The sequence below is a fragment of the Nothobranchius furzeri genome, chromosome 15 (assembly GCF_043380555.1).
Source record: "Nothobranchius furzeri strain GRZ-AD chromosome 15, NfurGRZ-RIMD1, whole genome shotgun sequence".
In the NCBI taxonomy this organism is placed as follows: Eukaryota; Metazoa; Chordata; class Actinopteri; order Cyprinodontiformes; family Nothobranchiidae; genus Nothobranchius; species Nothobranchius furzeri.
In genome coordinates, this window is record NC_091755.1 from 33,380,956 (window position 1) to 33,407,568 (window position 26,613).

Consider the following 26,613-nt stretch of genomic DNA (forward strand, 5'->3'; position numbering starts at 1 on the left):
TGTGTGTGTGTGTGTATGTGTGTGTGTGTGTGTGTGTGTGTGTGTGTGTGTGTGTGTGTGTGGCGTAGACACATGTAACTGTATGTATGAGGACCTCCATGAGTTCTTGGCCCACCAGTCTTTTCTTTCTCCATCTCAGTCTCTGCTTCGTTACTCCCCTGCGCTGCGTGGAGCCCGAGGGTTCGGTTTCCCATCATGGGTCCTGCGGTTTCTCCCCTTCCTGATTTCCTGGAGATGCTTCCACTTCTTATTCGCTGGCCGGACAGGTGGACCCTGAGGCAGGATGTCCTTCCCGGCAGCAGGGAAAATCTTATCCATCTGGTCGCTGCCGGCATTTTTCCGTGCCCAAACTTGCTCACAAATCTGGTCGACGGTGCTGAGGTTGGGGTGGTCCACCAGCTGCATGAAGTCTCGGTACCAGAACTTTTGATTGGGTAATGAGGAACCACCTCCGCTGCGGGGATCTAATCGGACTGGTGCATCAGAGGGTAAATTAGAGATGGAGGGAGATGATGATGATGGTACAACTTCCAAGGTGATACCCAGCAATGTTTGGGTGAACCCGTGCTCCATGGCATGGCACTGATAGACGCCAATGTCTCTCTTTAGGACACGGCGAATTAGGAGGCCCCTTTCCGTCTGCAGGATGCGATCGTCTAGACGTACCTGAAGGCAACAAACATGATCAAACAAAGTCCTCAAACATTCATAACTGCTGTTGAAGCTGAACTTTAAGTTGTATGAATACATTATCATTCTACAAAATTATTAACTAATGCAAAGTTATCTGACTGAATGATGGCAATAAAGATTCTTCACGTGTGATTATTGCACACTGTTAACTTCAAGGACAGCTTGAAATGAAAACTTGAAAGTAAGACTGATCATCATCTCCGTGCTTTTCAAGTATAATGTACTTCAGACTCCACGTCATTACTAAATGTGCATTCTGCAAGCCTCCTCACCTCTTCCCGTGGGTTCTGTGGTTGTTTCTGGTATGTCCAGGTGACTTTGGCCTGAAGGGATTTGGGGATGCACTCCAAGAAAGTGCTGCTTCCTTCTACTCCATACAACTTCCTCTCTGCCACGCGATGCTTGTGGTGGTCTGCAGGTGGCAGCAGAGACAGAAATATCATGTTTGGGATTTCAGTTTGGATGTTTCCTAATAAAAATATGGTTTTTTTTTTTCAACATGGAACTGGGCACAATACTATAGAAAGAGAAGCATGTAATGAAATATGTAATAGTCATTCCTTTGGAATATAAATATTAAAGCAGAGATTTGAACTGAGCAGTTATACATATTTATTGGACAATAAAATCTTGTTTTAACAGCTGGTTTTATGGCTGATTGGAAATTTAAAGAAAGTGTGTTCTGTTTGGAATTTTTATCACCAACATATTGACTGGGATTTCTCTCCTAGCTAAAAGAACTTGAAAAGAATTAAAGGAAAGAGGTAGCTGCAGCGGCATCTGGTTTACTGGAGAAACAATGGTGTACAGACTGATCAGCACTTTGGGGCAAGGCCAATCACATCGAAGACAATTACTCTGACCTTCATTAGTTTAACTCAGCCGGATTGCATGCCACTTGATGTAATCGCATTACTCAGGAGCTCTTTCAGCTGGAGTGATTAGCCTGATTTAGCTGTGTGGCAGTAAGACAGATTGAGGAAAAATGCTGGTATTGTGATCTGGGAGGGGGGTGTCACCCACAGAGAAGTATTCTGGGTGTTTTACAGGCTGAAAGGTTAGATATTTCTTTGATGTTGGAATAAAATGATCTGTTTTTAAAATCTCCTATATAAATGTACATAGGAAGGTTTTCTTAATGAGTCACAAATGCAGTAATTTTACCTCCAGAGCAGAGGGTGTTAGGATCTCCATTCCGTACATCCTGACGACGGAAACGTCTGATAAAACAGAAATGAAAGATTTCACATCGTCTTTTATACACTGAGCACTGATCATATGTGCATGTTGTATGATTCAATCGCAGACCTTTTAGTGTTTGGCAGGTAGCGAGTACAGGAAGTCCCATCCCAGGCGCAGTACGGGTCTCGGGCCAGGCAGCACTCAGCACAGGCCTTCCCATAAACACTGCAGCGGTGAAGAGGGACCTGGGCGATTCCCGTGTCGGAGCCAACATACAGCTGTTGCTGTTAAAAACATGCAGAAAGTAGACGGGAAGGCTTGATAAGAGGTGTTCAGGAATGTGTGGGATTAAAAATAACATGAGTTGTTATCTGTCATGAATCCAAACATTCAGCTCCACGTGAGTGCTGAGAATTTATGATGCCTCCAGGTGAGGCTGAATGATTTCTGTAACTTTCTGGTTCAGTATAGTCTGATAAAAACACTGTTTCATCTACAGATGAACAGTTTTAGAACAGCTTCAAAAAATATAATTGTGTTTTTACGTAATCTGACTCTACGACAATCCATCCATCCGTCCATCCATCCATTCATACATACATACATACATACATACATACATACATACAGTACATACATACATACATACATACATACATACATACATACATACATACATACATACATACATACATACATACAGTACATACATACATACATACATACATACATACAGTACATACAGTACATACATACATACATACATACATACAGTACATACATACATACATACATACATACATACATACATACATACATACATACATACATACATACATACAGTACATACAGTACATACATACATACATACATACATACAGTACATACATACATACATACATACATACATACATACATACATACATACATACATACAGTACATATGTACATACATACATACAGTACATACAGTACATACATATAGTACATACATATAGTACATACATACATACATACATACATACATACATACAGTACATACATACATACAGTACATACATACATACATACATACATACATACATACAGTACATACATACATACATACATACATTACATACATACAGTACATACATACATGCATACATACAGTACATACATACATACATACATACATTACATACATACATACATACATACATACATACATACATACATACAGTACATACATACATACATACATACATACATACATACATACATACATACATACATACATACATACATACATACATACATACATACATACATACATACATGCATACATACAGTACATACATACATACATACATACATTACATACATACATACATACATACATACATACATACATACATACATACATACATACAGTACATACATACATACATACATACATACATACATACATACATACATACATACATACATACATACATACATTACATACATACAGTACATACATACATGCATACATACAGTACATACATACATTACATACATACATACATACATACATACGGTACATACATACATAAATACAGTACATACATCCATACATACATACATACATACATGCACAAATGCATGTGCAGACCCATCCATCAATACATACATGCATGCACGCATTCATTCATCCATCCATATATATATATACATAAATACATGTACACAAAACTTCATTCATTCGTTCATCCTCGGATTACAAGGATCAGTTTTTTGCCTTATTTTTAAATGTGTTCCTTTGTATTATTGATGTAGCAAACTTACCCGTTTAGAGGAAATCTGCATGTTTGTGACAGGCGAAGCATCCTAAAAAACAAATATCTCAATTTAACTAACATGTCATTCACTGGTTCTTAAAAGATTGGCATTCAACCAGTTATATGAGACTATACTTTTAAAGGGTAAATAAAAACATCCGTCATAGAGACAGCCACATTCCTTATAATAAAGGAATTCTATAGTTTTCACCACTAGTTGTAATACTTTATCCAGTCTGTTTCTGACCTCTTTAGTCCATGTTTATTTGAACAACAAGTCTCAGAAAAAGACATTGGGTGTAAAAAAAGCTTAAGGCTTAAACCTCTATCTACATGAAATAAAAATGAGAGTTCAGTATGATGCAATATTTCTTTTGATTTTAACCTCATCCATGTTAAACCTTTTATATTCTTCTTACTTTAAAAACCTCCAACTCTTCCAGTAAAAGTTCCTCCATGTTGTTCCAGCTCTCCTTGGGGACACTGATCACCTTCAGCACTGTCCCTTTGTCTGAAATAACACGCAAACCATTAGTTTACCTTCATTTCACACCTGCAACAAATAATCTGGAAAGGTAAAAATTCTCTGATACCTGTGCCAATGAACATGACATCATACTGTCCATCAGCAGCATTGACTCTGTCCACAACAATCTGTGTGAAGCTGTAGTCAACGTTCGTCCTAACGAAGACGGGTCGCCGGCCCATTGAGTAGACAGGGTTGTACATCAGAGGGTGGTGACGCGCGAACTGGATCACATCATCAGGGAAGCCCTTTGTGGACTCAAAGCTGCCGAATGTCTTGCTGGGACACTAATGGAGAAAACAGAGATTTATAAAGACAAATTGTTCCCTAAAGCTCCATTTTATTGGAACTAATTTCAAAAAGGTTCTAAAGTTGACAGATTTTTAGCTGAAACATATTTCAAACAAACTTGAGTTTTAACTCCCCTGCTGTGTAATCGGTTATTGGGAATTTGTTTAATTGAAGTGTTCCTCTGTTGAACAGGCGACAGCGAGGTCATTGTAATGTAATGGGAAAAAGGTTTACTCCAGGTCAGAGTCCAGCTTCTCAGATTAAAATTCCACTTCAGGATTTTCTCCACACTCAGATGCACTTCAGCAGCTTGTGACACCTCTAAAACTAAAATCTATGTAAGTTAATACATTTTCTTTTTGTTAGTCTGGATTGTGCTTTTAAAACACAACACGTTTACAACCAGCACTTCTGAATTATTTACCATAATTGATTGAGTTCTTAAAATCTGATGTATTTTGTGGTTTTACAGCCCAGTGAGGTGAAGGAGATGTGAAGGAGAGTTGATTTTAGGGAAAACACAATAACTTTTCTGCAGCGAGGGTCGTTCAACTGCTGCAGCAGCAGCTGAAGTTCAGCAGAAAAGATCCTGCTGACCCAACGCTTGTGTGCTTACCAGGGTGTTAGAGCTGTGATATTGATTGGGAGGAATGTGGAGAATTTCTAAAGGAAAAGAAGGTCTGAGAACCAGAATTTCATCATAAACTGATTAAATTAAAATTAGTATGATTTTTAACAAATCATATTTGTAGACTAAATTTCAGCAACACACATTCACAGCCCCAAAGCCCAAACTTTTATTCAGATTCCTTGTCTTCAAATCTCCTAAAATCTAGTTAAATGCTGGCGCTAGGCAGCATGAAAGCCTGAAACCAAAAACAGGATCCAATAAGGCTAAATGCGGTAACTTTGCAGGCATCCTCATTTGCATGAAAACCATATAAGTGCTGAGATTTTGAATGCATTGTCAGGTTTGAAAAGGAAAAATTCATCAGAGCGTCTGTCTTAGTTGCTTGATCACTTTCTGCTACCAAGGCCTGATCACACTATCACAAATTCTGGGTAATTTGAGCAAATGTTTGTAGCATGCACGTGTCTCCATTTCACCATGCTGGCCTGAAAGACCACCTTCCGGTCCATTTCAGAGATCAACTGAGTACCTGAACTGGGATATGTACTCGGAAATGGCCAAAAGAGTCAATGGATGGGACTTAAGGTTGGTTTATGCTTGACGTGTCCGCGAGGTCCGCACGGCTCCGCGCGGAAAAGTTGCGTCATTTTAACAGCCACGCCCCTCCGCCGCGCCTCCGCACCGCCCAAAATTTCCGCAACGCGCACCTACGAAAATTTCTAACCACGCGGACGGTCGGACGCGGAAAAACATGGCGGACCAGCAAGAACTAGTATGGCAGAGGTTCATAAATACAGACATTTGTATGATTCAGCTCTCAGAGATCACCGTGATCAACATGTTGTTAATAATTCTTGGAGAGAAATAGCTCGCACTGTCGGAAAAGACGAGGACGCTGTTAAAAATGCTGGAATGCCATGTTGTAAACAACAGTTTTTACTTCTACTATGGTGTAGTGTTGGATGCATGCCGTAGAGCTCCATGCTGCCCCCTACAGTTTGGGAGAATATTGGCTCACCGCAGAGACGAGCCGCACGAACCATAAACGCTGCAAGTTGTGAAGCGCGTTCTATCCGCGAGCCACATCACCGCGCGGAAAGTGAATGTGTCAAGCATAAACCAAGCTTCATGGTTAAAGCCATACTATGCAACTTTTTCATATTTTTAAATAATTTATTTTGTCAGTATGTGCTAAAATGACCCTTCACAAGGTTGATGAATACCGCATTTGCAACTTCAGAGCGGCATGCCAGTGCTGCAGTCTGCTTCCAGCACATTTACTGCATGTTTTAGATCATGAGCACAGCTGATACGTTTATTTTAGTGACGAACCACTCCTATAGAACCCAGTGAAGGCTGGAGAGACATTTCAGCTCTTAGATTAAGATGTTAAAAAGACAAATGCACAGCGGGGAGATATGTTTCATTTTTGGTTTAACCACAGGCAATTAATAACGAACACTAGGAGGTGCTTAAAGCAAGCAAAACTGCCAAGTGTGCCTTTAACCCTCCCACAGTCTTTATGGGTGACCCCGCGAGGAAAGCTGACCATTAAGCAGGGTTGATGGTTTATCCCTTGAGATCCACGTGGCAGGGGTGAGGTGGTGCTCACTCCTCACCCCTGCCACGTGGACACAAGGGATAAACCATCAACCCTGCTTAATGGTCAACTTTCCTCGCGGGGTCACACCCATCAGGACAGTGGGAGGGTTAACTGATTCTGATTGGTTGCAACTCAATAGGAACTGTTATTGCCAGATGTCGCCAAACACCCAACATTTTAAAATTTGACAGAGTTGCTGGTGAAGCAGAATGGAAGGAAAGAAAGATAGGCAAAGTTGTCACTGCTTTAGAATTGCCGTTTTGAACATCTAAATCTGAAAAGGATATTGGAAAGACCCCACGGCGCTTTCTGGTCTCCTACAGAGCGTTGTAAAAAACGTTGCTTCTTCTGGTCATCGAACGCTGCTTTCTACGTCAAACAGACGCTCTCCCTGTGCTTTGATTAGTAAACGACGTTCCCAATGAGGAATTGGAATTTGATAACTAATTTACCAAATAGTGAAGATTTGTCTTAATTTTTTTTACCAAAGTCCCAAAAATGTTACACAAACGTGTTACATGTGTTACATCATATGGAATTTTACCTAACGTAAAAAAGGAATATTGTAACAATTTCTGGTCAATAGTTTGTCACATCACTTTATGCCCTCACCCACATTGTAATTATAAATAGTTGCCATTGCTCTGTAATGCACTGCAAAGGCTGGCATACCATTCCTGGGCGAGGATACGGGACTTTTCCCTGGAAAGGGACCCACTGGTAGTTGGGCCCCTCTTTGTGAGCAAAAGGCCCCAGGAAAGCCCTCCGGATGTCATTCATGGAGTAAAGACACACAGCTGAGCCTTTAAACACACTGCTGCTGGGGAACAACGGGAGCAGGGTTAGTCATGACAAACAAGCACATAACAGGCATGCGCTCTCATTGTTCCTTCTCTCCTGCACGCACACGGAGAAGGAGAAAGAGGTGCACAAATGTTCATGCGCATGAATAAATTCTGACCTGGAAGTCGAAAAAACGGTGTAAACCAGGGGGTTCTTTCTGTCCCGGGTCTGCAGCAGAAACACATCGCCTGAGGACGGACACACACAGACACATTCAGGTCAGGTGGCAGTAGGCCAGAGGTTAAAGGTCAGAACAAAGGTAAACAATGCCCCATGGACATGTCTAACCACTTTTAAGAGACTGATTACTGGAGGTCATGACATGGAAGAAAATCCTTTGCAGTCCAATAATCTGGTTAGTAAACTTCATTTTAACAGAACATCTAAATATTTTAGTAACTTGCCAGATCGTGGTACTTATTATCTCTAATACATCTATTAAAAATGTGTGTACAGTCACACCATTCCACAACAAAGGTTTTTTTTTCTTCATTTTTGGCCTCAGGTGTCGTCACAAACCCACTGTCAAGATAAGAGACTTGTGATTGACAGGGGTGGCGGTTGGTGAAGGTAAAGCTTGAGCAAAGCCTTCCACTTAGTTAACCGTTCCCTCTTTAATGGGAAAGGCACATTCTTGCCCAGATAAATGAACGGACTGATCCTTCAAAAATGAAACATCTTTTCTGAATAAGCAGCTGCTGAGTGAATCCCATGACTGCAGGTTTCAGAAGGGTTGTATAACAACACAACCTTCAAAATACAACAAGGAAATTCTTCCTTTGCAGGCCGACTGTTTTTATTTCAAGTAACAGAAGTTGTTGAATTTTCTTGAAATAATTTGAGTTGTTTTAAGATTTCTCTGCAGAACATTTGTTTAAAGACAAATTGAGCCACCCCAAGGAATCAGTAGCTGCAATCTACATAGAAATGCCATTAGTACAAAAGTAGCTTCAAATGTTTTTAGTTCTGATTAATGATTTACAGTCTGCAAATATTTTTCCTAGTCTACACAAATCTGGGATGTGGTGATAATCCTTAACTCACATCAGAAATAGTTCATTTGTCAGGCTCTTCTTAACACTTCCTGTTGGAAACATCTGATTATGTTTCTGAGTAGAAATCCAGAAGTAATCTGCTGACAATCAGATAATGTTCAACTTTCTGTCTGGCTTCTAAATCATTAAAAATGCATTCATAGATTACACTGCGGCATCTTTTGGATTGACTGTTTTGGAAATGAAAGTTTTTTTTCTGCCCCGAAGCGAGATTTCTAACTCAGTGAGTTTTAGTTGCTTCCTGCCAAACCGGCACCTTACAAATGTAGATGAGTCTGTACTATGTGTATATATATATATATATATATATATATATATATACAGTATACATATATGTATATATATATTTGCACATCAACAGTCATGTTGCTTGTGGCCCTAGGCTGTGGTAAACTTACGCAGCTCATCGAAGTATGTGTCACTCCCATCAGCTCCTGGTACCGAGCAAATCAGACGGGTCTTGAGAAATGTTGTCCACTTGTTCACAAGACTCCGCTGGCCACCCATGTCATTCTGACCAGACAAAACACTCATTCAAAAACATTCTTGGTATTATTCTGAAGGAATATCTAGGTCCTATGTCCATCTTGCAACATAATAAAATCTAATTTATCCAGACTTTGAGACTTTGTTGATATTAGCCGTCTCTCACCCTGCACAACTGTCCGATTCGAGAGTAAGTGGACTTTCCCAAACCCTGAGCCTCGACCGCGGTTTCCCGGAAGAAGAAAAAGATCTTGTCATCATCAGGATTTTCACTTTCAGGAACCCAGAAAGAGCCAACAAACTTTGGTTCTGGATAACAGAAAACAAAGACAAAGAAAAGAAAAGCTGCAGTAAATACAGCATATTTCATTACTCTCTCTCTCTCTCTCTCTCTCTCTCTCTCTCTCTCTCTCTCTCTCTCTCTCTCTCTCTCTCTCTCTCTCTCTCTCTCTCTCTCTCTCTCTCTCTCTCTCTCTCTCTCTCTCTCTGTGTGTGTGTGTGTGTGTGTGTGTGTGCATGCATTTGTCTGTTAGGGTGTTTTATATTTAGTTTCACATTTAAGCACAGAATGTTTACATGATGTTTGTTCATTTATTCATATTCTAAAATCTCAAACTGAATAAAGATTTAACCATAACATGTAGAAAAACACAAGTTGTTGCTAAACCTTCTATGCGATGTGAATAAAGCCCGGTTTACACAGAAACATTTTAAAATTATCAGCTGATTTTCAAAGCACACGAGACCACACGTGGTGATAAAGACATCACGGTGAGTGTAAGTGCCACAAAGTCTCACTCACGGACATCTCACACTCAGACATCTTCCAAAAAATAAATAAATAAATAAATAAACGTGACTGCAAAGTAAACTAACAAAATGGATGAGGTGCATGATGCACACTTCTGTCACCTCCTTTTTTGATTAACTACACGTAGTTTTCAACAGGCAGCACATTTGTTTGTTCTCAAAAATCAAAACAAGACAATCCAACATGTTTGAAAACCTGGATTTATGATGTTCTTCTAAGCAGATAAGAGTGCTTATAACACACCACACATGGCAGGATTATCTGATAAGATTATCTTTAGGGCCGTTATGGTAATCAACTGTAAGATTGTTGGTCAAAAATGGTCCTTCTTTGTAAACAGGGTGTAAAATGATCCTAGTTTAAAACTCTTACATGAAGGGAATGCTGGGTCTCTATGATAGACACTCACCATTGAGCCAGCGTGAGTCGTGTTGCTCTGTGCGGATTGAGGGGCGTCTTCCCAGACTCCTGAAAATGGTGAAGTCCCGTCCCATCAAGTCTGTGGCCACACCTGCATATAGTTCATCACCTAGGAAACAAGTCCAATGATGAGCATAAAACATCTAAGTACAACATGCCTAAGAATCAAGAGTGTGTTAGAAAATAAATACTCAAATGTTTGTGTGTGGCTCCGATTACCGATGAGCACAGATGCAGCATTGTGTCTAGGATCATACGGACTCTTCCCTTTCCCATCCTCTACTTTAGATGGATCAATCCTGAACACGTGGTCCTGATGACGGCAGGGAGGAGTTATTATTTCATGCTGTGTTTTCAACCCTTCTTCCAGTTATATTCTTATAATTTCTGTGATTATATTAAGATGAGGCTGAGTAAAAGTGTGAGTTTGGTTTTGTTTTGTTTTCATGCATTCCTCACCTCCATTTTGTTTCCCACCTCCACAAACGCACAAGTAGGATGAAAGGCCCCGGTTCCACAGGCATACAGGTGTGTGCGGTTATAGTGGTGCACAATCTTCACATAGTTCACACAGTCCAACTGAAACAGACACAGTTGGTGTGGTTTTAACTCCGGGTGGGAATTCATAGTGTGATTCTTCCCTTTTGTGTCTACATGTTTGATGATAATCCTAGATCCATGAATTATAAAGCACGTATAACAAATTTTGTCGCTCGCTGTGAAATGTACCATGCTAAATGTGGATTTTGTGTCTTTTGGTTTAGTGACGTACATTCCTAACAGAGCTCCTCACTCCTTTTGGCAGTAACAACACACTGATGGTCTCAGATCTCTGTCCAGTACAGTGTTGTGACACTCTTTGTGTCCTGGCTGAACATACACATTCCTCCAGCATTTGTTCAAAGGAAAATGCTTGACTAATGGTACAATAGTTTAAACCATTATTCGACACATTGGAAAATTGTCTCAGATTATTTGCTGTTCATTTGGGTTAAATTAAAGCAACAGTAAAGAGTTTTAATACTTTAATACTATTACTTTAAAACTGATTTCAGTGGTTCTTGAGCAACTTCACATGGGACAGCACTCTGCTGTCCAGAAACCACAGTAAATGGCCTGTATTTGATATAGCGCCTTCTAGAGTCCTGGAACCCCCCAAGGCGCTTTACAACACAATCAGTCATTCACCCATTCACACACACATTCACACACTGGTGGGGATGAGCTACGACGTAGCCACAGCTGCCCTGGGGCACACTGACAGAGGCGAGGCTGCCGAGCACTGGCGCCACCGGTCCCTCCGACCACCACCAGCAGGCAACGTAGGTTAAGTGTCTTGCCCAAGGACACAACGACAATGACAGACTGAGCGGGGCTCGAACCTGCAACCTTCCGATTACGGGGCGAGCACTTAACTCCTGTGCCACCGTCGCCCACTAGTCGAACACTAGTGGGAGGTCTGTCTATCTGCATTACTGCTATAGCTGTGCTAGTAGCTCATATAAAAGCTAGCAGTTAGCTTATTCAGTTTGCCAACTCAAGGAGGAGTGATGGTTCAAGGTTCCTCCTGGAACCGTCACCTTATCGTGGTGAAGTTTGAGTGCCCTAATCCTAGGAGCTATGTTGTCTGGGGCACTTTGTGCCCCTGGTAGGGTCTCCCATGACAAATTGGTCTTAGGTGAAGGGTGAGAAAAAAAGAACGGTTCAGAGGATCTTTCATGGATGTAAATTCAAAGAGTCGGAGTACCCGTCTCGGAGGTTTACCAGGGTCCCACCCTGAAGCCAGGCCTGGAGTTGGTGCCCGTGAGCGAGCGCCTGGTGGCCGGGCTTTCGCCCATGGGGCCCGGCCGGGCCCAGCCTGAACCGGATACATGGGCTCATTCGACTGTGGACCCACCACCCCGCAGAAGGAACATGAAGGGTCCGGTGCAGTGCGGATCAGGTGGCAGACCAAGGCGGGAGCCTTGGCGGTCCGATCCCTGGACAAGGAAACTGGTTTTTGGGACATGGAATGTCACCTCGCTGGCAGGGAGGAGCAGGAGCTTGTGGCAGAGGTTGAGCAGTACTGGCTAGATATAGTCGGACTCACCTCGACACATAGCATTGGCTCTGGAACCCAAGTCCTTGAGAGGGGGTGGACACTCTTCTTTGCTAGAGTTGCTCCGGGTGAGAGGCAGAGGGCTGGGGTTGGCTTTTTGTTAGCCCCAAGACTCTCTGCCTGTGTGTTGGGGTTTACCCCGGGGGACAAGAGGGTACGCCTTTGGGTCGGGGAACGGGTCCTGACTTTTGTTTGTGCTTATGGGCCAAATATCAGTTCAGAGTACCCACCCTTTTTGGAGTCCCTGGGACGAGTGCTAGATAGTGCTCCATCAGGGGACTCCATTGTCCTGCTGGGGGACTTCAATGCTCATGTGGGCAATGACAGCTTGACCTGGAGGGGTGTGATTGGGAGTAACGGCCCGCCTGATCTGAACTCGAGTGGTATTTCTTTATTGGACTTCTGTGCAAGCCGCAGTTTGGCCATAACGAACACCACGTTCGAACATATGGATGCCCATCTTTACACTAGGTACCAGGGCAGCCTAGGTCGCAGGTCGATGATAGACTTTGTAGTCATATCATCTGACCTGCGGCCGTATGTTTTGGACACCCGAGTGAAGAGAGGCTAAAGAAGGAGGCCTACAGGGTGTGGTTGGTCTGTGGGTCTCCGGAGGCAGCAGACAGGTACCGGATAGCCAAGTGGGGTGCAGCAGTGGCAGTTGCCGAGGCAAAATCTCGGGTGTGGGAGGAGTTTGGTGAGGCCATGGAGAAAGACTATCGATCAGCTCCAAAGAGGTTCTGACAAACTGTCCGGCGCCTCAGGAGAGGAAGGCAGCACCTCGCTCACACTGTTTAGAGTGGGGATGGGGAGCTGCTGACATCAACTGGGGCTATAGTCGGACGGTGGAAGGAATACTTTGAGGAGTTCCTCAATCCCACCAATGCGCATTCCGAGGAGGAACCAGAGCCGGGAGACCTGGGGATGGACTGTCCAATCTCAGGGACAGAAGTTGCTGAGGTAGTCAAACAACTACACAACAGCAGAGCCCCGGGGGCAGATGAGATTCGTCCTGGGTATCTCAAGGCTATGGATGTTGCAGGGCTGTCGTGGTTGACACGTCTCTGCAACACTGCTTGGTCATCAGGGGCAATTCCTGTGGAGTGGCAGACTGGGTTGGTGGTCCCCATCTTTAAGAAGGGTGACCTGAGGGTGTGTTCCAACTATAGGGGGATCACTGGAGAGAAGGGTCCAGTACCTGTCTGCTGCATCCAATTGATAGTTGAATCTCAGATTGAGGAAGAGCAATGTGGTTGTCGGTCTGGCCGTGGAACTGTGGACCAGCTCATTCGTTCATGTTATATGTTATATGTAGCACATTAGAACCAAAGCAAGTTCCTAGTTTGTGAATTGTTTAGTTCACTGAAAATGGCAATAAACCTTTTCTGATTCTGATTCTGAATCTGATCCTCTATACCCTTGCAAGGGTGATGGAGGGGGCATGGGAGTTTGCCCAACCAATCCACATGTGTTTTGTGGATTTGGAGAAGGCTTATGACCGTGTCCCCAGGGGCACCCTGTGGGGGACACTCCAGGAGTATGGGGTGGGTGGCTTTCTGTTAAGGGCCATTCAGTCTCTTTACCAGAGGAGCGTGAGTTTGGTCCGCATAGCCGGTAGTAAGTCAGACCTGTTCCCGGTGAGGGTTGGACTCCGCCAGGGCTGTCCTTTGTCACCGGTTCTGTTCATTACCTTTATAGACAGAATTTCTAGGCGCAGCCGTGGTGTGGAGTGTGTCGAGTTTGGTGGCAGGAGAATCTCGTCTCTGTTTTTTTGCGGATGATGTGGTCCTCCTAGCTTCATCCAGCTCTGACCTTCAGCTCTTGCTGGGTAGGTTTGCAGCTGAGTGTGAAGCGACTGGGAGGAGGATCAGCACCTCCAAATCTGAGACCATTGTTCTCGATCGGAAAAGGGTGGCTTGCCAACTCCGGGTCGGGGTAGAGGTCCTACCTCAAGTGGAGGAGTTTAAGTATCTCGGAATCTTGTTCACGAGTGAGGGTAGGAGGGATCGGGAGATCGACAAGCGGACTGGTTCGGCGTCTGCAGTGATGCGGACGCTGAGCCGATCTGTCGTGGTGAAGAGGGAGCTGAGCCAGAAAGCCAGGCTCTTGATTTAACGGTCGATCTACGTCCCAATCCTCACCTATGGTCATGAACTTTGGGTAATGACCGAAAGAACGAGATTGTGGATACAAGTGGCCGAAATGAGTTTCCTCCATAGGGTGGCCGGGCTCAGCCTTAGAGATAGGGTGAGAAGCTAGGACATTCGGGAGGGACTAGGAGCAGAACCACTGCACCTCCGGATCGAAAGGAGTTAGTTGAGGTGGTTTGGGCATCTGGTCAGGATGCCTCCTGGACGCCTTCCTGGGGAGATGTTTCGGGCATGTCCTGCCGGCAGGAGGCCCCCGGGTCGACCCAGGACACGTTGGAGAGGTTACATCTTCAATCTGTTCCAGGAACGCTTTGGTGTCCTGCCGGAGGAGCTGGTGGAGGTGGCCGGGGAGAGGACTGTCTGGAGCTCCCTAGTTGGGATGCTGCCCCCGCGACCCGGACCCGGATAAGCGGAGGAAGACGACGATGAGTTTGCCAACTCTCAATAAAAAGCATGAGAAGAATAAGAATTTAGCTTTTTTTGCTGGCATCGTGGCGGAGCTTGGAAGTAATAGGAAGAGAGTAATGCCTTTCGAGGCTAAGATAAGAGCCAGAGTGAACATCGGCCCGGTCTTTGTTCGAGGGAGCTAAAGGAGGATACAAACTCACAGACCAGGTGATCTGGCTTTGTTGCTTCTGGACTTAATATATTTTTTGACCAACAGAGCGAATATTTTTACTTGGTGGCTTATTTTAGTATCAGTTGGCTTGTGTTAGCATTAGGTCGTTGTCAGCGCTAGCTACAGCAGGGTTGTTTACAACAATTGTAATTCCGCTTTCAACCAGTAGGAGGAAGAAGCGTTCAACTTGTATTTAGAGTTGCTCTAATAAACATGTTGGTGTCAACAAAGCAAATAATAGTAAAATAAGAAATGGCATTAGGCAAAGATGGATTTCCAGAATCTTTTACACCAATCAATAATTTCTAAACCATTTTTGTCCTTCTCATTTGTCTGGACAGTTTTCTGTGTCCTGACCTCTTTTTAGTCTTGCCGTTGCTCTATTAGGACAGTGTGTTATTGACCTCCACACACATCTGCCCATCTCAGAGTTAGGTTACAGTAACCTCAGTCTCAAGGGACTGCTGGGAAGTGACCTAATGTATACTAAGAGATTCAGTGATACACATTATCTGTGCAATCTTAGAACCCCAAACTCAGAGGACTCTGACCCATTAAGTAATGAATGTGTAGATGCAATATTCATCATAATTATCACCATTATTATTATTAACAGTATGTCTCTCCAGGGCTGTATGTTACAAGAGATACCTTCTGATTGTCTGTGGAAAGAAAATACTGTAAATTAAGTCAATGGAGGGAAAGTGGACTTGAAACAGAAGATGTCCCCTGATGCTGGTGCATTCATTTACAAGCCGTGACAATATTTAAAACATGCATCAAATAATTCCTCTTTAAATCTAATGTGGAACAAAAAAATCTGTGGTTAGGAACCAGCTCTGCTTGGTTGGAGACCAGAGAAAATTATGGTTGAGCACAAAAATTTTGCTCTTTGCAGCTACAGTCTGTAACAAAAAGCTCACAGTGAGATGTTGATGGTTTGCAGAAATGTAAAGATCTAACATTTGAATCAGGTAAGGAGGGTTTTACCATTCTGATCTGTGTGTTGTGTGTGTGTTGTTGGAAGGGAGTGTCACATGGTGAGCAGAACCTCTTTGATGTGACAAAAGAGAAGAGCAGGACGGTATATAAGGCACTATAACTGTTTGAAAGCAAAGACGGTGAATTATATCAGCAATCACAAATTCAGCTTGACTGTGTGTGTGCATGTGTGTGTGAGGGCAGATATAGAGTTCTGAGGGAGGAGTAGTAAAGGGTTGACTGATCAACCTTTGACCTTTCACCGACTCATTACTTGAAACAGTGAGTAAAAATGGGGTGGTGACCTCAGCCCAGCCTGAGCTTTCAGCTCTGGTCATCCTGTCTCCAAAAGCTCTTTTGTTCCTTTGTGGATGTCTTTTCTCTTCAAGTCTTTGTCTTTTCTGGGTATGATTAACCTGGTTGACCAATTTGTTATTCTGTCACTCTCCCATCTGTCTGGTATGAGCTCAGGATACCAAGATACAGCTCTACCAGTACTCATTCATTATGCATTTACTTATATTTACAGGGCTTTTATTCCCCATCCCTAGCCAACCATAAAAACACTTTCAATTCTATTTTAAGGTTTGAACTGATTTATTTCTCATTTCTGCAGCTTAGGCTCTTATGATCCAGGAAATGTTAATAAAGTTAATAGCTGAGAAGCCGTGGTGGTGCACAGACAGACTCCATCAGAAACAGATCAGTGTAATAGTTTAGGAATGTCCGTGATGGTTGCTGTTGGTCACAGGAATGTAGCGGCATCGACCACTATTGGACCAATTTCTTCAAATATTTACTGATGTTTGAACTCTGAACTTATACAAATTGCAACTTATTTAATGTGTTATTCTTCTTTTTTTTTTCTTGTCAAAACACAATACAAAGGGTTTGGATAACAAATAACTGGAGAAATGTATTACTGATTTCAGATGATATCAGTCAAAATAATGTTAGGTGACTTTCATCTAATTTTGAAATCAGATTTTTCATATTCATCTAAATGGCAAATTCTTAAAAAAAAGTTTTCAGGAGTAACATCATATAATTTTTATGTAATTTTCCACAATGGAAATTGATTTTATTGTTATTCCAAAGTAAATAAACGAAGTTTGTCACTACTGTATAGACTTTGTGAAATACCAGGTGGGGGAAATGGCTAATTGGTATTCATGCATAAACATGGAGGCATTATTGTGCATTAATATTTATAAAAAATGCATGTGTTTGTTTTTTAGATGCAGTCCTATACAAGTAGATCTGATTGTGAAAATAAAGCTGTTGACACAGAATGTGTACCATCTGGGTATTTATATGAAACAAAGTGCACAAGTTGAATCTGAACAGCTTCTTATACAAACCTTTTCTCTCTTATTTTTTTAATTAGCATGAGGTGTCAACTATATCTTGTTTAAAGGAAAGGATAAGCTATTTTTTATTTAATCAGGAATACATTTCTGGTGTAATTTCTTCAACAGACTTAAGATAACGAACAAAGTGACACTTTTGATGCCTCAAAAGGGTAAAACACTCAAAAACAAAGATGTTACGATGATACTTTTTGGTTTTAATTCCAGCTTTGGTGTGACTCTGAGTCCTGCGTTAGACTGAATGTCTGAGTGAAGTGTCAACTGTTTACTGCTACTGTCAGTCTGTGTTTGTGTGCAGATGTCTCTGTTTGTTTCTGTGTGAGAAAAAATCTTTACGTGGACGTCTTTCACCAACTTCCTGCCTTGTCTGCATTGGTTGCACTTCAGTAATTTTCTACTCAAATGTTGTTCCAAATTCATAGTGAAAGAGTTGATTAAAAAGTAATTGAAGGGTTTTTTTCAGTTTTGTGTTTAGATTTTTAAAAAAGTGAAGAGCATCTATCACATACACCCCCCCCCACCCCCACCCCCCACCCCAAAAATGCCCTAAATGTGTAATTTGGTCCTTTTTTTTTTTTTTTTTAAAAACTGATTCTTCTGGAGCAAATTTATTAACTCTATTCACAACTCACCATCTCCTGTGGCACATGCGCGCACACGTGCACGCACGCACACACACACACACACACACACACACACACACACACACACACACACACACACACACACACACACACACACACACAATGAAACATGAACAGGGACAGACCATCTCCCGGTCATTTGAAATCGGACGCCTGGATTTTCGTATGAATGGAGCTCGTTGTCTGTCGACTACAGCTGTGTAATCACACTAATGACGGGTTAGCTTCACACACACACATACAGACACACACACACACACACACACACACACACACACACACACACACACACACACACACACACACACACACACACACACACACACACACACATACACACACACACACACACACACACACACACACACACTTTAGTTACTTTAGGTACATGAATAAATGTTAACACACAGCAAAACACATGAGTATAAAGTATGAGTGGATATTTGTGTCATACCTCCACATGCTGATGGGGCAATTATATTTTACACAAAGATATAAGTAAAAACAAACACACACCACACACACACACACACACACTGCCTATCGTGAAATCCTGGGTGGTCTGTAGGCTCGTTGTGGCAACCAGAGGTTAGTCAGTAACCCAAAATTAAAGGTAGGACTTCTAGAAAGTAAAAGTTCTGCTATAGATCAGAGTAAAAAAATATTATTTTATGATTTATTTATATCAAAATGGAACCAAATGGAGGACAGGCAGCTGTATGAAACTTACTGTAGGTGAATTCATGTGAGCAGGTTTACTGAATGCAAAGAATCAGACAGAGTCTTGAACTCCTTCATGTTTCTGGTTTTACTCAAATCCTAAATGAACCGCTGAAACTATTTGCTGTCGTTTTAAATAAATGGTTAAAATCCCAGAAAGATTATGAAAAAGTCTTACCTATCTTATCTTATCTCTTATCTTATCTTACCTCATCTTACCGTAACTGCTCTGGTGTGCTCACAAGCAAAGTGGGTTCACTCCGATTGTCTCAAACTGATTTTTGGGGATGAACAAACGTGCTACCTGTTGAATGTATAGTCTAGCCAATCAGAAAGCGAGGTGATGGAAGTGCACAGCATGCTTCGCCTCCACCATGTTTGTTTACTTCAAAGTCAAGTTTTTTTGTCTCAGGTTTTCCAATTCAAGTGGGAAATATCCCAGCGTGAAAGCGGTTTGTGTGTAGTGTGTAGTATTTGCAGAGTTGTTGCTTAGCACACGCTGCAGGACCAAAACTAGTACATCCGTGATGTTATCACCATGAGTGCGGTCTCTCATGCTTCAAAAAGTGGCCAACAATTTCAATTCTTGTTGTGTGAACTGGGCTTGAGACAATTGTTATAATCCATTTTAATAAAAAATTTATGTATTTAATGCAGTCAATAATGAATATTCGATAAAGCATATTTCAGTTCTCTTTGCTGTAGTATCACAATATGTTATATTTGCAATGCTAAAGCATCAGTTTCGACTTAGAGGTTGTCATTCCTGATTTTATATGCAATCTGTTTAAATCTCAGTCACATGGCATTTCAAATAACTAGACAACGAGGAAGCGATCTCCCCACACGGCAGGTCCAGGAGTGGGAGCGCTGCACCCGTTATTACAGGTTTTCTGTTTGCATGTGGTCATTGTGTCCTGTGACGACTCCCATGACGACAGTGGATTAAAAGGTAGTATTGTGATGGCCCTCTCATTTCTCAGTGCTGTGTCTATCCCTGATGAGTAGTCGTGTTAACAACATTTTAAACTGGAGTTTAGGATGTTTTCAAGACACTTACAGTGATGTCTTTGCCTGCCCAGTTGCACTCCTCCCTCCAGTCGACAGGAGCTGGCCAGTAGATCTGAAACGTGGAAAACGCTGAGCGTGAATGAAGCACTTAAACAAGTGGCGTTACATCTTGGTGTTCCAAAAAAGATTTCCATTTAGTCTTCAAGCTTTTGTTTCACTCTCTCCTGTCCACGTCTGTTTCACACTTGCTGCGCTGTCTACAATTTAGATTTCCTTATCCCACGCATGCTTAACCACATAGCATAAACGACTTCAACTGTTGGGAATCTGCACTTCCTGGTCATGAATCAAATTCACCTAAAGCCAACAAAGGTTTCAACTCTGACACATCAAACGTGTAATTTACTCCAAACAGCTGTGGGCAGCTCTTTCCAGTGAGCTATACTTGGCTTGTAAAACCATAGTTTTGTGTGCAACACCAAACATTCTAAAGGTTTTAAGCACTTGTGTACTTAATAATGTATTTTTAAGGCTATAAATGTGTGTTTTTGCTACGTAGACTACTGCTACTCACTGTAAAACCTTCAGCTACAGGATGCAATGAAATTTTCAGATGGAAACAGATTTTCTTTTCAATTAATCACACATTTGTTTTTCTTTCCTCAAAGTGAGACAGTGAAGAGTATTCTCTTCATGACAATAAAGTGAAACGATGTGTTTATGTGTACGATGCTTATCAACAACGTGTAGATCATCCATGATAATAGAGGTAATAATTAATTTCTAGAAAGTAAACAATATGAGTCACTTCCAGACTGGCCAGGTTTATAACAGAAAAACACAAGGCTGTTCAGACATTTTTAAAAGATATATTTCCACATAAAAAAAAGAAAAAGAGCATGTGATTAAATACTCATTTAGTCACGCGTTGTTAAAAAATGCTAAGCACCTTATAATGTGGAACAGCCTCTTCCTGCTCCAGTTCATAAAACACAATTATGATGGTGTTAAAGTTTACGACTTTGCAAATTACTGTCCATAAATGAACCTTTAATTGCCTCACATAGTCTACAGATAAGCAGCTTTACCTTGTGTTCCTGTTTGGCAATGTTGTCCAGTGAGAGTGACAGCAGGAAGTTCTTGGCTCCCACAAACAGTCGGCCCCTCTCTTCGTCCAGGAGCATGGCGCTAAAGCAGCAGGAGCGCTCCAGCTCAAAACGGCGCACTCCGTGGAACTGTTGCAATTCTGGACAAAGTGGAACCATTTTAAGAGTATTTAGTACAAGATTTATGGATCCACAGAGTGAAACTTGTCCATAGAAAGTTATAGAACACGAGACAAATTAAAGATGCAATTTGTAAGAAAGACATCCTGGGGTCAAATGTGGGTACTGCAGTCAATTTTTAGGCAAAAATGTTACTTACTACACTTTTACGGTTGTTTGTCTCCAGCAATACAGGAAGTGTTATTGTCTGCCAACGTGCTGTTAGCTTGTTGTCATAGTTCCGAACGACTAATTAAAGGAAGTAAACACCATGATTGACTCATTATTCACTTCACTCATACATTTCACTGTAATATTGAATTGTTGGTTATAGAAAAAGTAGCTTGAGATATTTTCCGGAGACTATTTGCTTCTAGTTCAACGTTAGCATTGCTAGCTCAACTTTAGCCGCTAGTCTGCTTTACCCGATATTAGAGTTAAACAAAAGTATGCCGTTGCTTCTTAGGGGTCAAAAAATAACTTCTGGGTCAATCCTGTTTACTGGTTTTGGTTCTTTAAACAACTCTGGCGCTTTTGCCCGGCCGGTGTCTGCGTTAGCTCGCTGTAGATTCGACAACCTCACAAACTTACAGAATATAAACAGTGACAATGTCCCACTTCTGTTTGTTTTTTGTTTTGTTTATTTTTTTTCTTCAAAAAGAGGAAGCCTGACAACACCCCAAGCCAGCTGACAATACAATCTATTTTAATATAACTTTCCTTATGTTTATGTTTATGTATTTAGCAGACGCTTTTGTCCAAAGCGACTTACAAGTGATAATTGGCATGTTGCCCTTGAGGCTAACAACAACAATAACAAAAACAACAACAAACAATTTCCAGTCAGTCGTAGGTGGCAGTGAGACAGCATAATTAATCATGGAGAGTAGGGAACAAGGAGTGGACAGTAGAGAGGGGTACGGATGCAGGGAGGGCGCTAGTTTAGAAGATGCTCTCTGAAGAGCAGGGTCTTCAGGAGTTTCTTGAAAATTGAAAAGGAAGCCCCTGTTCTGGTAGTGCTTGGTAGGTCTTTCCACATTTGTGGAACAATGCATGAGAAGAGTCTGGATTGTCCTGAGCGTGGTGTAGGCACTGCTAGCAGATGATCATGTGTTGAATGGAGCGGCCGGGCTGAGATGTCAGCCTTTGCAAGAGGATTCAGGTAGATGGGAGCCGTACCATCTTGGACTTTGTATGCTAGTGTTAGCAATTTGAATTTGATGCATGTAGCTAGCAGTAGACAGCGGAGCTCAATGAACAGAAGGGTGACACATGCTCTTTTTGGCTGATTGAAGACCAGACATGCTGCTGCGTTCTGGACCATTTGAAGAGGTCTCACAGCACAGCCTGGAAGACCAGTTAGAAGGGCATTGCAGTAATCGAGGCGGGAGATGACAGTAGATTGCACCAGGAGCTGGGTGGCATGTTGTGTTAGGTATGGTCTGATCTTTCATATGTTATACAGCTCAAAGCGGCATGAACGAGCAACAGAGGCAACATGATCTTTAAAGCTCAGGTGTTCTTCAATCACAACACCCAGATTTCGAACTGCCTTTGAAGGAGTCAGAGATAGGAAGTCATTTTGGATTGAGATATTGTGCTGTATGGATGGTTTTGCTGGGATGACAAGTAGTTCAGTTTTAGAGAGGTTGAGTTGGAGATGGTGGGATTTTAGCCATTTTGATATGTCAGAGAGACAGTTTGATATTCGTGCAGAGACAGTGTGGTCGTCCGGTGGAAATGACAGATAGAGCTGGGTGTCGTCTGCATAGCAGTGGTAGGAGAAGCCATGTGATCGAATGTTTCCTTCCAACATGATTGAGACATTAGACTGATTTGTGTTTATTTCACAGTAGAATTCTTACATATTGCTCCTTTAATGGACAGAATATTACTTTAAGCTATTCTGTCATATTTGAAGCTAAATATATACAAAGAAGAGATAATCAAGAGTTTTCTCAGTGCTGTGTGCTTTTATGACATTCATAAACTCACTGTCTTCTCAAAGTAATAATAGTTTATGACTCAGGAAAGATGCCAAACTCAAATAATCCATGCCATAAATGTTTTGACGTTATTGGAATATTTAGATCAAAATCAGCTGGCTAGCTACAGGGCAGCAGTAAGTCATGTGGTTGATAAAGAAGATTACAGCATCATTTGAGTTATTTAAATAACATTTCAAAGCTGTTTCCTTAGGCGGAGGGAGGACCAAATCCTCTGACAGAAATGGTTTCAATGGAAAATATGAGCGTCCTTGGAGTTACCAACTGGCAAAAACAATTCCTAGGAGGAACTGTGCCCAGGAAAATCTAACATGTCTTTGTAAATTTAGGCCACAATAGTCAAACCAAGCCGCCAGTGGAAAGAAAAGCCCTTGGCCAGAGGAGTCATAAAAATAAGCATCCTCCTCTGCTGTCCTAGCTTAAACTAGGAGCTTACGAAAACTAAACCAAGGCCCTTTCTCTTATGTGTTTAAGTGGTTTTATTAGTTTGTTATTGTTCAAACTCTGACGCCACCTAATAACTGCCTGTATGACATCAGAGGCCAAATGACTCAGTCCTCCTATACTGCAGATGAAATAACCTTGGGCCTAATGATGACACAGTTAATTAAAACGGACACGTGCTTTGGTTTAACAAGTTGTAAAGGATAAAAGGCAGAAGCAACAGATTTGTGTTGTTGTTTGGTTCCTCTAGATAAATATGAACTATTTGCAGTTCATGGGCCTTTTTGTGACTTCCATGGATGTGTAGAAAGACTGGAATCTATTGTTGATGCTTGAATGGACTTTTAGGGTTATTTTCAAGTCTGTTTTCATGAAACCCTTTTTTAAATAACTTATCGTATTGATAACTTCTTGAACAGCTTTTTTTTAGGACAAAGAGACTTTATTTCTAAAAGAACTGATGAGCAGATGGCTAGTCTGAGAGCTACCAAAACATAATAGTCTCAAAACAGCATCAATTTTCATCATTTCACAACAGGCTGGTCATCGATTTTGACAAGTGAGACACGTGGGAGGAGCAAAATGTAAGGGTGAATAGTTATTGGGTTGTACTAAAAAGTTGTTTCTCTGCAGGGAGGCTGTTCATAAAGCTTCATGTCTGGCCACTGGCATCAAAGAGTCTCTGGAAAGGCATAGAGAGCATTTATGTGTCAGGTACTGTGGATGGAGGCTTATCAATCTTCACCCCTACCCTACAAAATTCCTGAATAATGTTCCTCGGTTTACTCTCCTCCATGTTACCCTCAGCTGAAGTTAAAGGGGTTCATATTTCCACTGAGCAGACAGTCCTCAGTGAGTCTTCATCCTCGGTGATCAAGTTTAGTCTGTAATTACCACCTTTGAGTGATGGAACACTTCCCTGGTTTATGTGGCGATGCAGGACATCACGCTGACTTCTCTGTATGTGTGTGTGTGTGTGTGTGTGTGTGTGTGTGTGTGTGTGTGTGTGTGTGTGTGTGTGTTAGTTAATAAAAGGTTTACAGAAGCAGATGAGGAGCTTCATTCGTTCCTACCTTTGTAGGAAAGCTTCATGCGTGGTGAGGAGGACGAGGAGGGGGAAGAGGAGGAGGATGTGGATGAAGAGGAAGCACGAGTCACTGTACTGGAGGAAGTATGAGCAGCAGCCATCCCGAGCACCAACAGAGAGCTGCACGTGATCATCATCATCGTCATCATCTTGGTAATTCTTAAACAAACTTCTTTCTTCCCCAAAAATATTAGTTCTTCTATTTCTGTTTTTAAATTTTTTTTTACAGTTTGACAAAATCTTCTTCTGTTGGCTCCAAGCTAATTAGGGTAATCTATAAAATGCACTATTTCCTCTGGAGGAGATTCATAATCCAGTCACTGGTCCCCTCCTGAAGGACGTCACAGTTCACCTCTCACGTCGAGGACAGGACAAAACCATTCCACATGGGCAGAGATCTAAAAATAGAGACGCAGAGAGAGAGAGATATAATTCACAAATGTGCACTGCTTCAACCAGGGATGTCCTCGTGCACACACACACACGCGCACGCACACACACACACACACACACACACACACACACACACACACACACACACACACACACACACACACACACACACACATTTTCTGAGGTATATTTAGGCCAAATCAGATTGATGCCCATTCCAGGGTGTGGTAATGCCAGCCTCCATCATGGCACCAACGCTATAATCTCTACACATTACTGTGAGACTGGGGGAAAGATTCCAAAACACACACTCATCGTAGTGATGAAGACAGCATTTGTGAGCCAGAGATATGTTCAGATGAGCCAAGCCAAGCCTCTCCATGTCTGAGGCATTGCCAAGTCCGAGCACCCACCCCCACATTCCCACTTTGACACTTTCTCCCCCCGTACCGGCACATCGCTGTTTCTGAGGCCCCATGAGACGACAGTAACACAAACAGACAGATGAATGGATGATTCTGTCAGTGTTTGTCAGAACAAAGCATGTGTGAGGCCACTTGGTGGATTATTTTGATCAGATTTCTGTATTGATATGAGTGTATGAGTAATAGATAATTACCTTCACACATTATTTACAGTTTGGAAGTGTGTGAGAACTTAACGAGGTTTGTTTTGCACATTTATTTCACCGTCTCAGAAATCTCAGACTGGGTTAGGCACATACCACAACACACCGCAGCCAAAGCAAGGTCACTAGTTTGTGAACCTGCAATACAAATATATATCACACACACACACACACACACACACACACACACACACACACACACACACACACACACACACACACACACACACACACACACACACACACGCACGCACACACACACACACACACACACACACACACACACACACGCACGCACGCATGCACACACACACACACACTCCTTTTTCAGTACTTTGGACTCTGTGGGTAGCCAGAACAATAAAGCCTTTCACTCGAAACAGTCTCCTTTATTATATTGCACCTCGCAGTTGGCACTGAGAAACAGGCTGGCGGTCAGCTTTTACCCCCTTTTGTTTTTACCCCCTCTTCCCCACTCCTGACAATTACCCTTATCACTGTCCTTCATCTGTTACCCACTGTAAAAATCCCCCTTTTGTTTAATAATACTTCTCTCTGGGGAGCAGATGGTGTTTCTGTCAATGTCCTATCATTTATAAATTCACAATCTTAAGAAAATATAAGAAAACAAGAGTAAAACTCAAGCTCAACATCTAATATTTCATGTTCACATTTTTCTTACTTTGGAGTAATTTTTATTCATTTTCCATGAGTTTTCTGAGATTCCAACTATGTCTGCTGTAACATAACCTAACCTGCTGACATGACTAAAAGTAATTTCTTTTTATTTTTTAAATAGTATTTTCGGTCACGTTGATTTTAATGTTGTTGCTATTGGTAAGCACATTGAATTG

The 26,613-nt window shown here is 41.9% G+C and overlaps 1 protein-coding gene across 2 annotated transcripts; it reads right to left on the minus strand.

Annotated features, from left to right (window-relative positions):
• On the minus strand, positions 1 to 25,085 carry sema3b (sema domain, immunoglobulin domain (Ig), short basic domain, secreted, (semaphorin) 3B). Of its 2 annotated transcripts, none has more exons than XM_054746346.2 (17): positions 24,725 to 25,085; positions 21,025 to 21,182; positions 19,986 to 20,048; positions 10,803 to 10,922; positions 10,563 to 10,656; positions 10,333 to 10,452; positions 9,279 to 9,421; positions 9,025 to 9,139; positions 7,690 to 7,759; positions 7,401 to 7,545; positions 4,271 to 4,490; positions 4,097 to 4,188; positions 3,685 to 3,726; positions 2,002 to 2,159; positions 1,858 to 1,913; positions 966 to 1,105; positions 1 to 666 (listed from the first exon to the last, which is right to left on the minus strand). In XM_054746346.2, exons 1-17 carry the CDS (start codon positions 24,885 to 24,887, stop codon positions 151 to 153), a joined length of 2,415 nt encoding a protein of 804 aa, XP_054602321.1. In that variant the 5' UTR covers positions 24,888 to 25,085; the 3' UTR covers positions 1 to 150. The 2 variants fall into 2 exon arrangements, with proteins under 2 accessions (XP_054602321.1, XP_015822874.1); XM_015967388.3 differs by having other exon boundaries at positions 7,401 to 7,548.
• Positions 25,086 to 26,613: the final 1,528 nt, after the last annotated feature.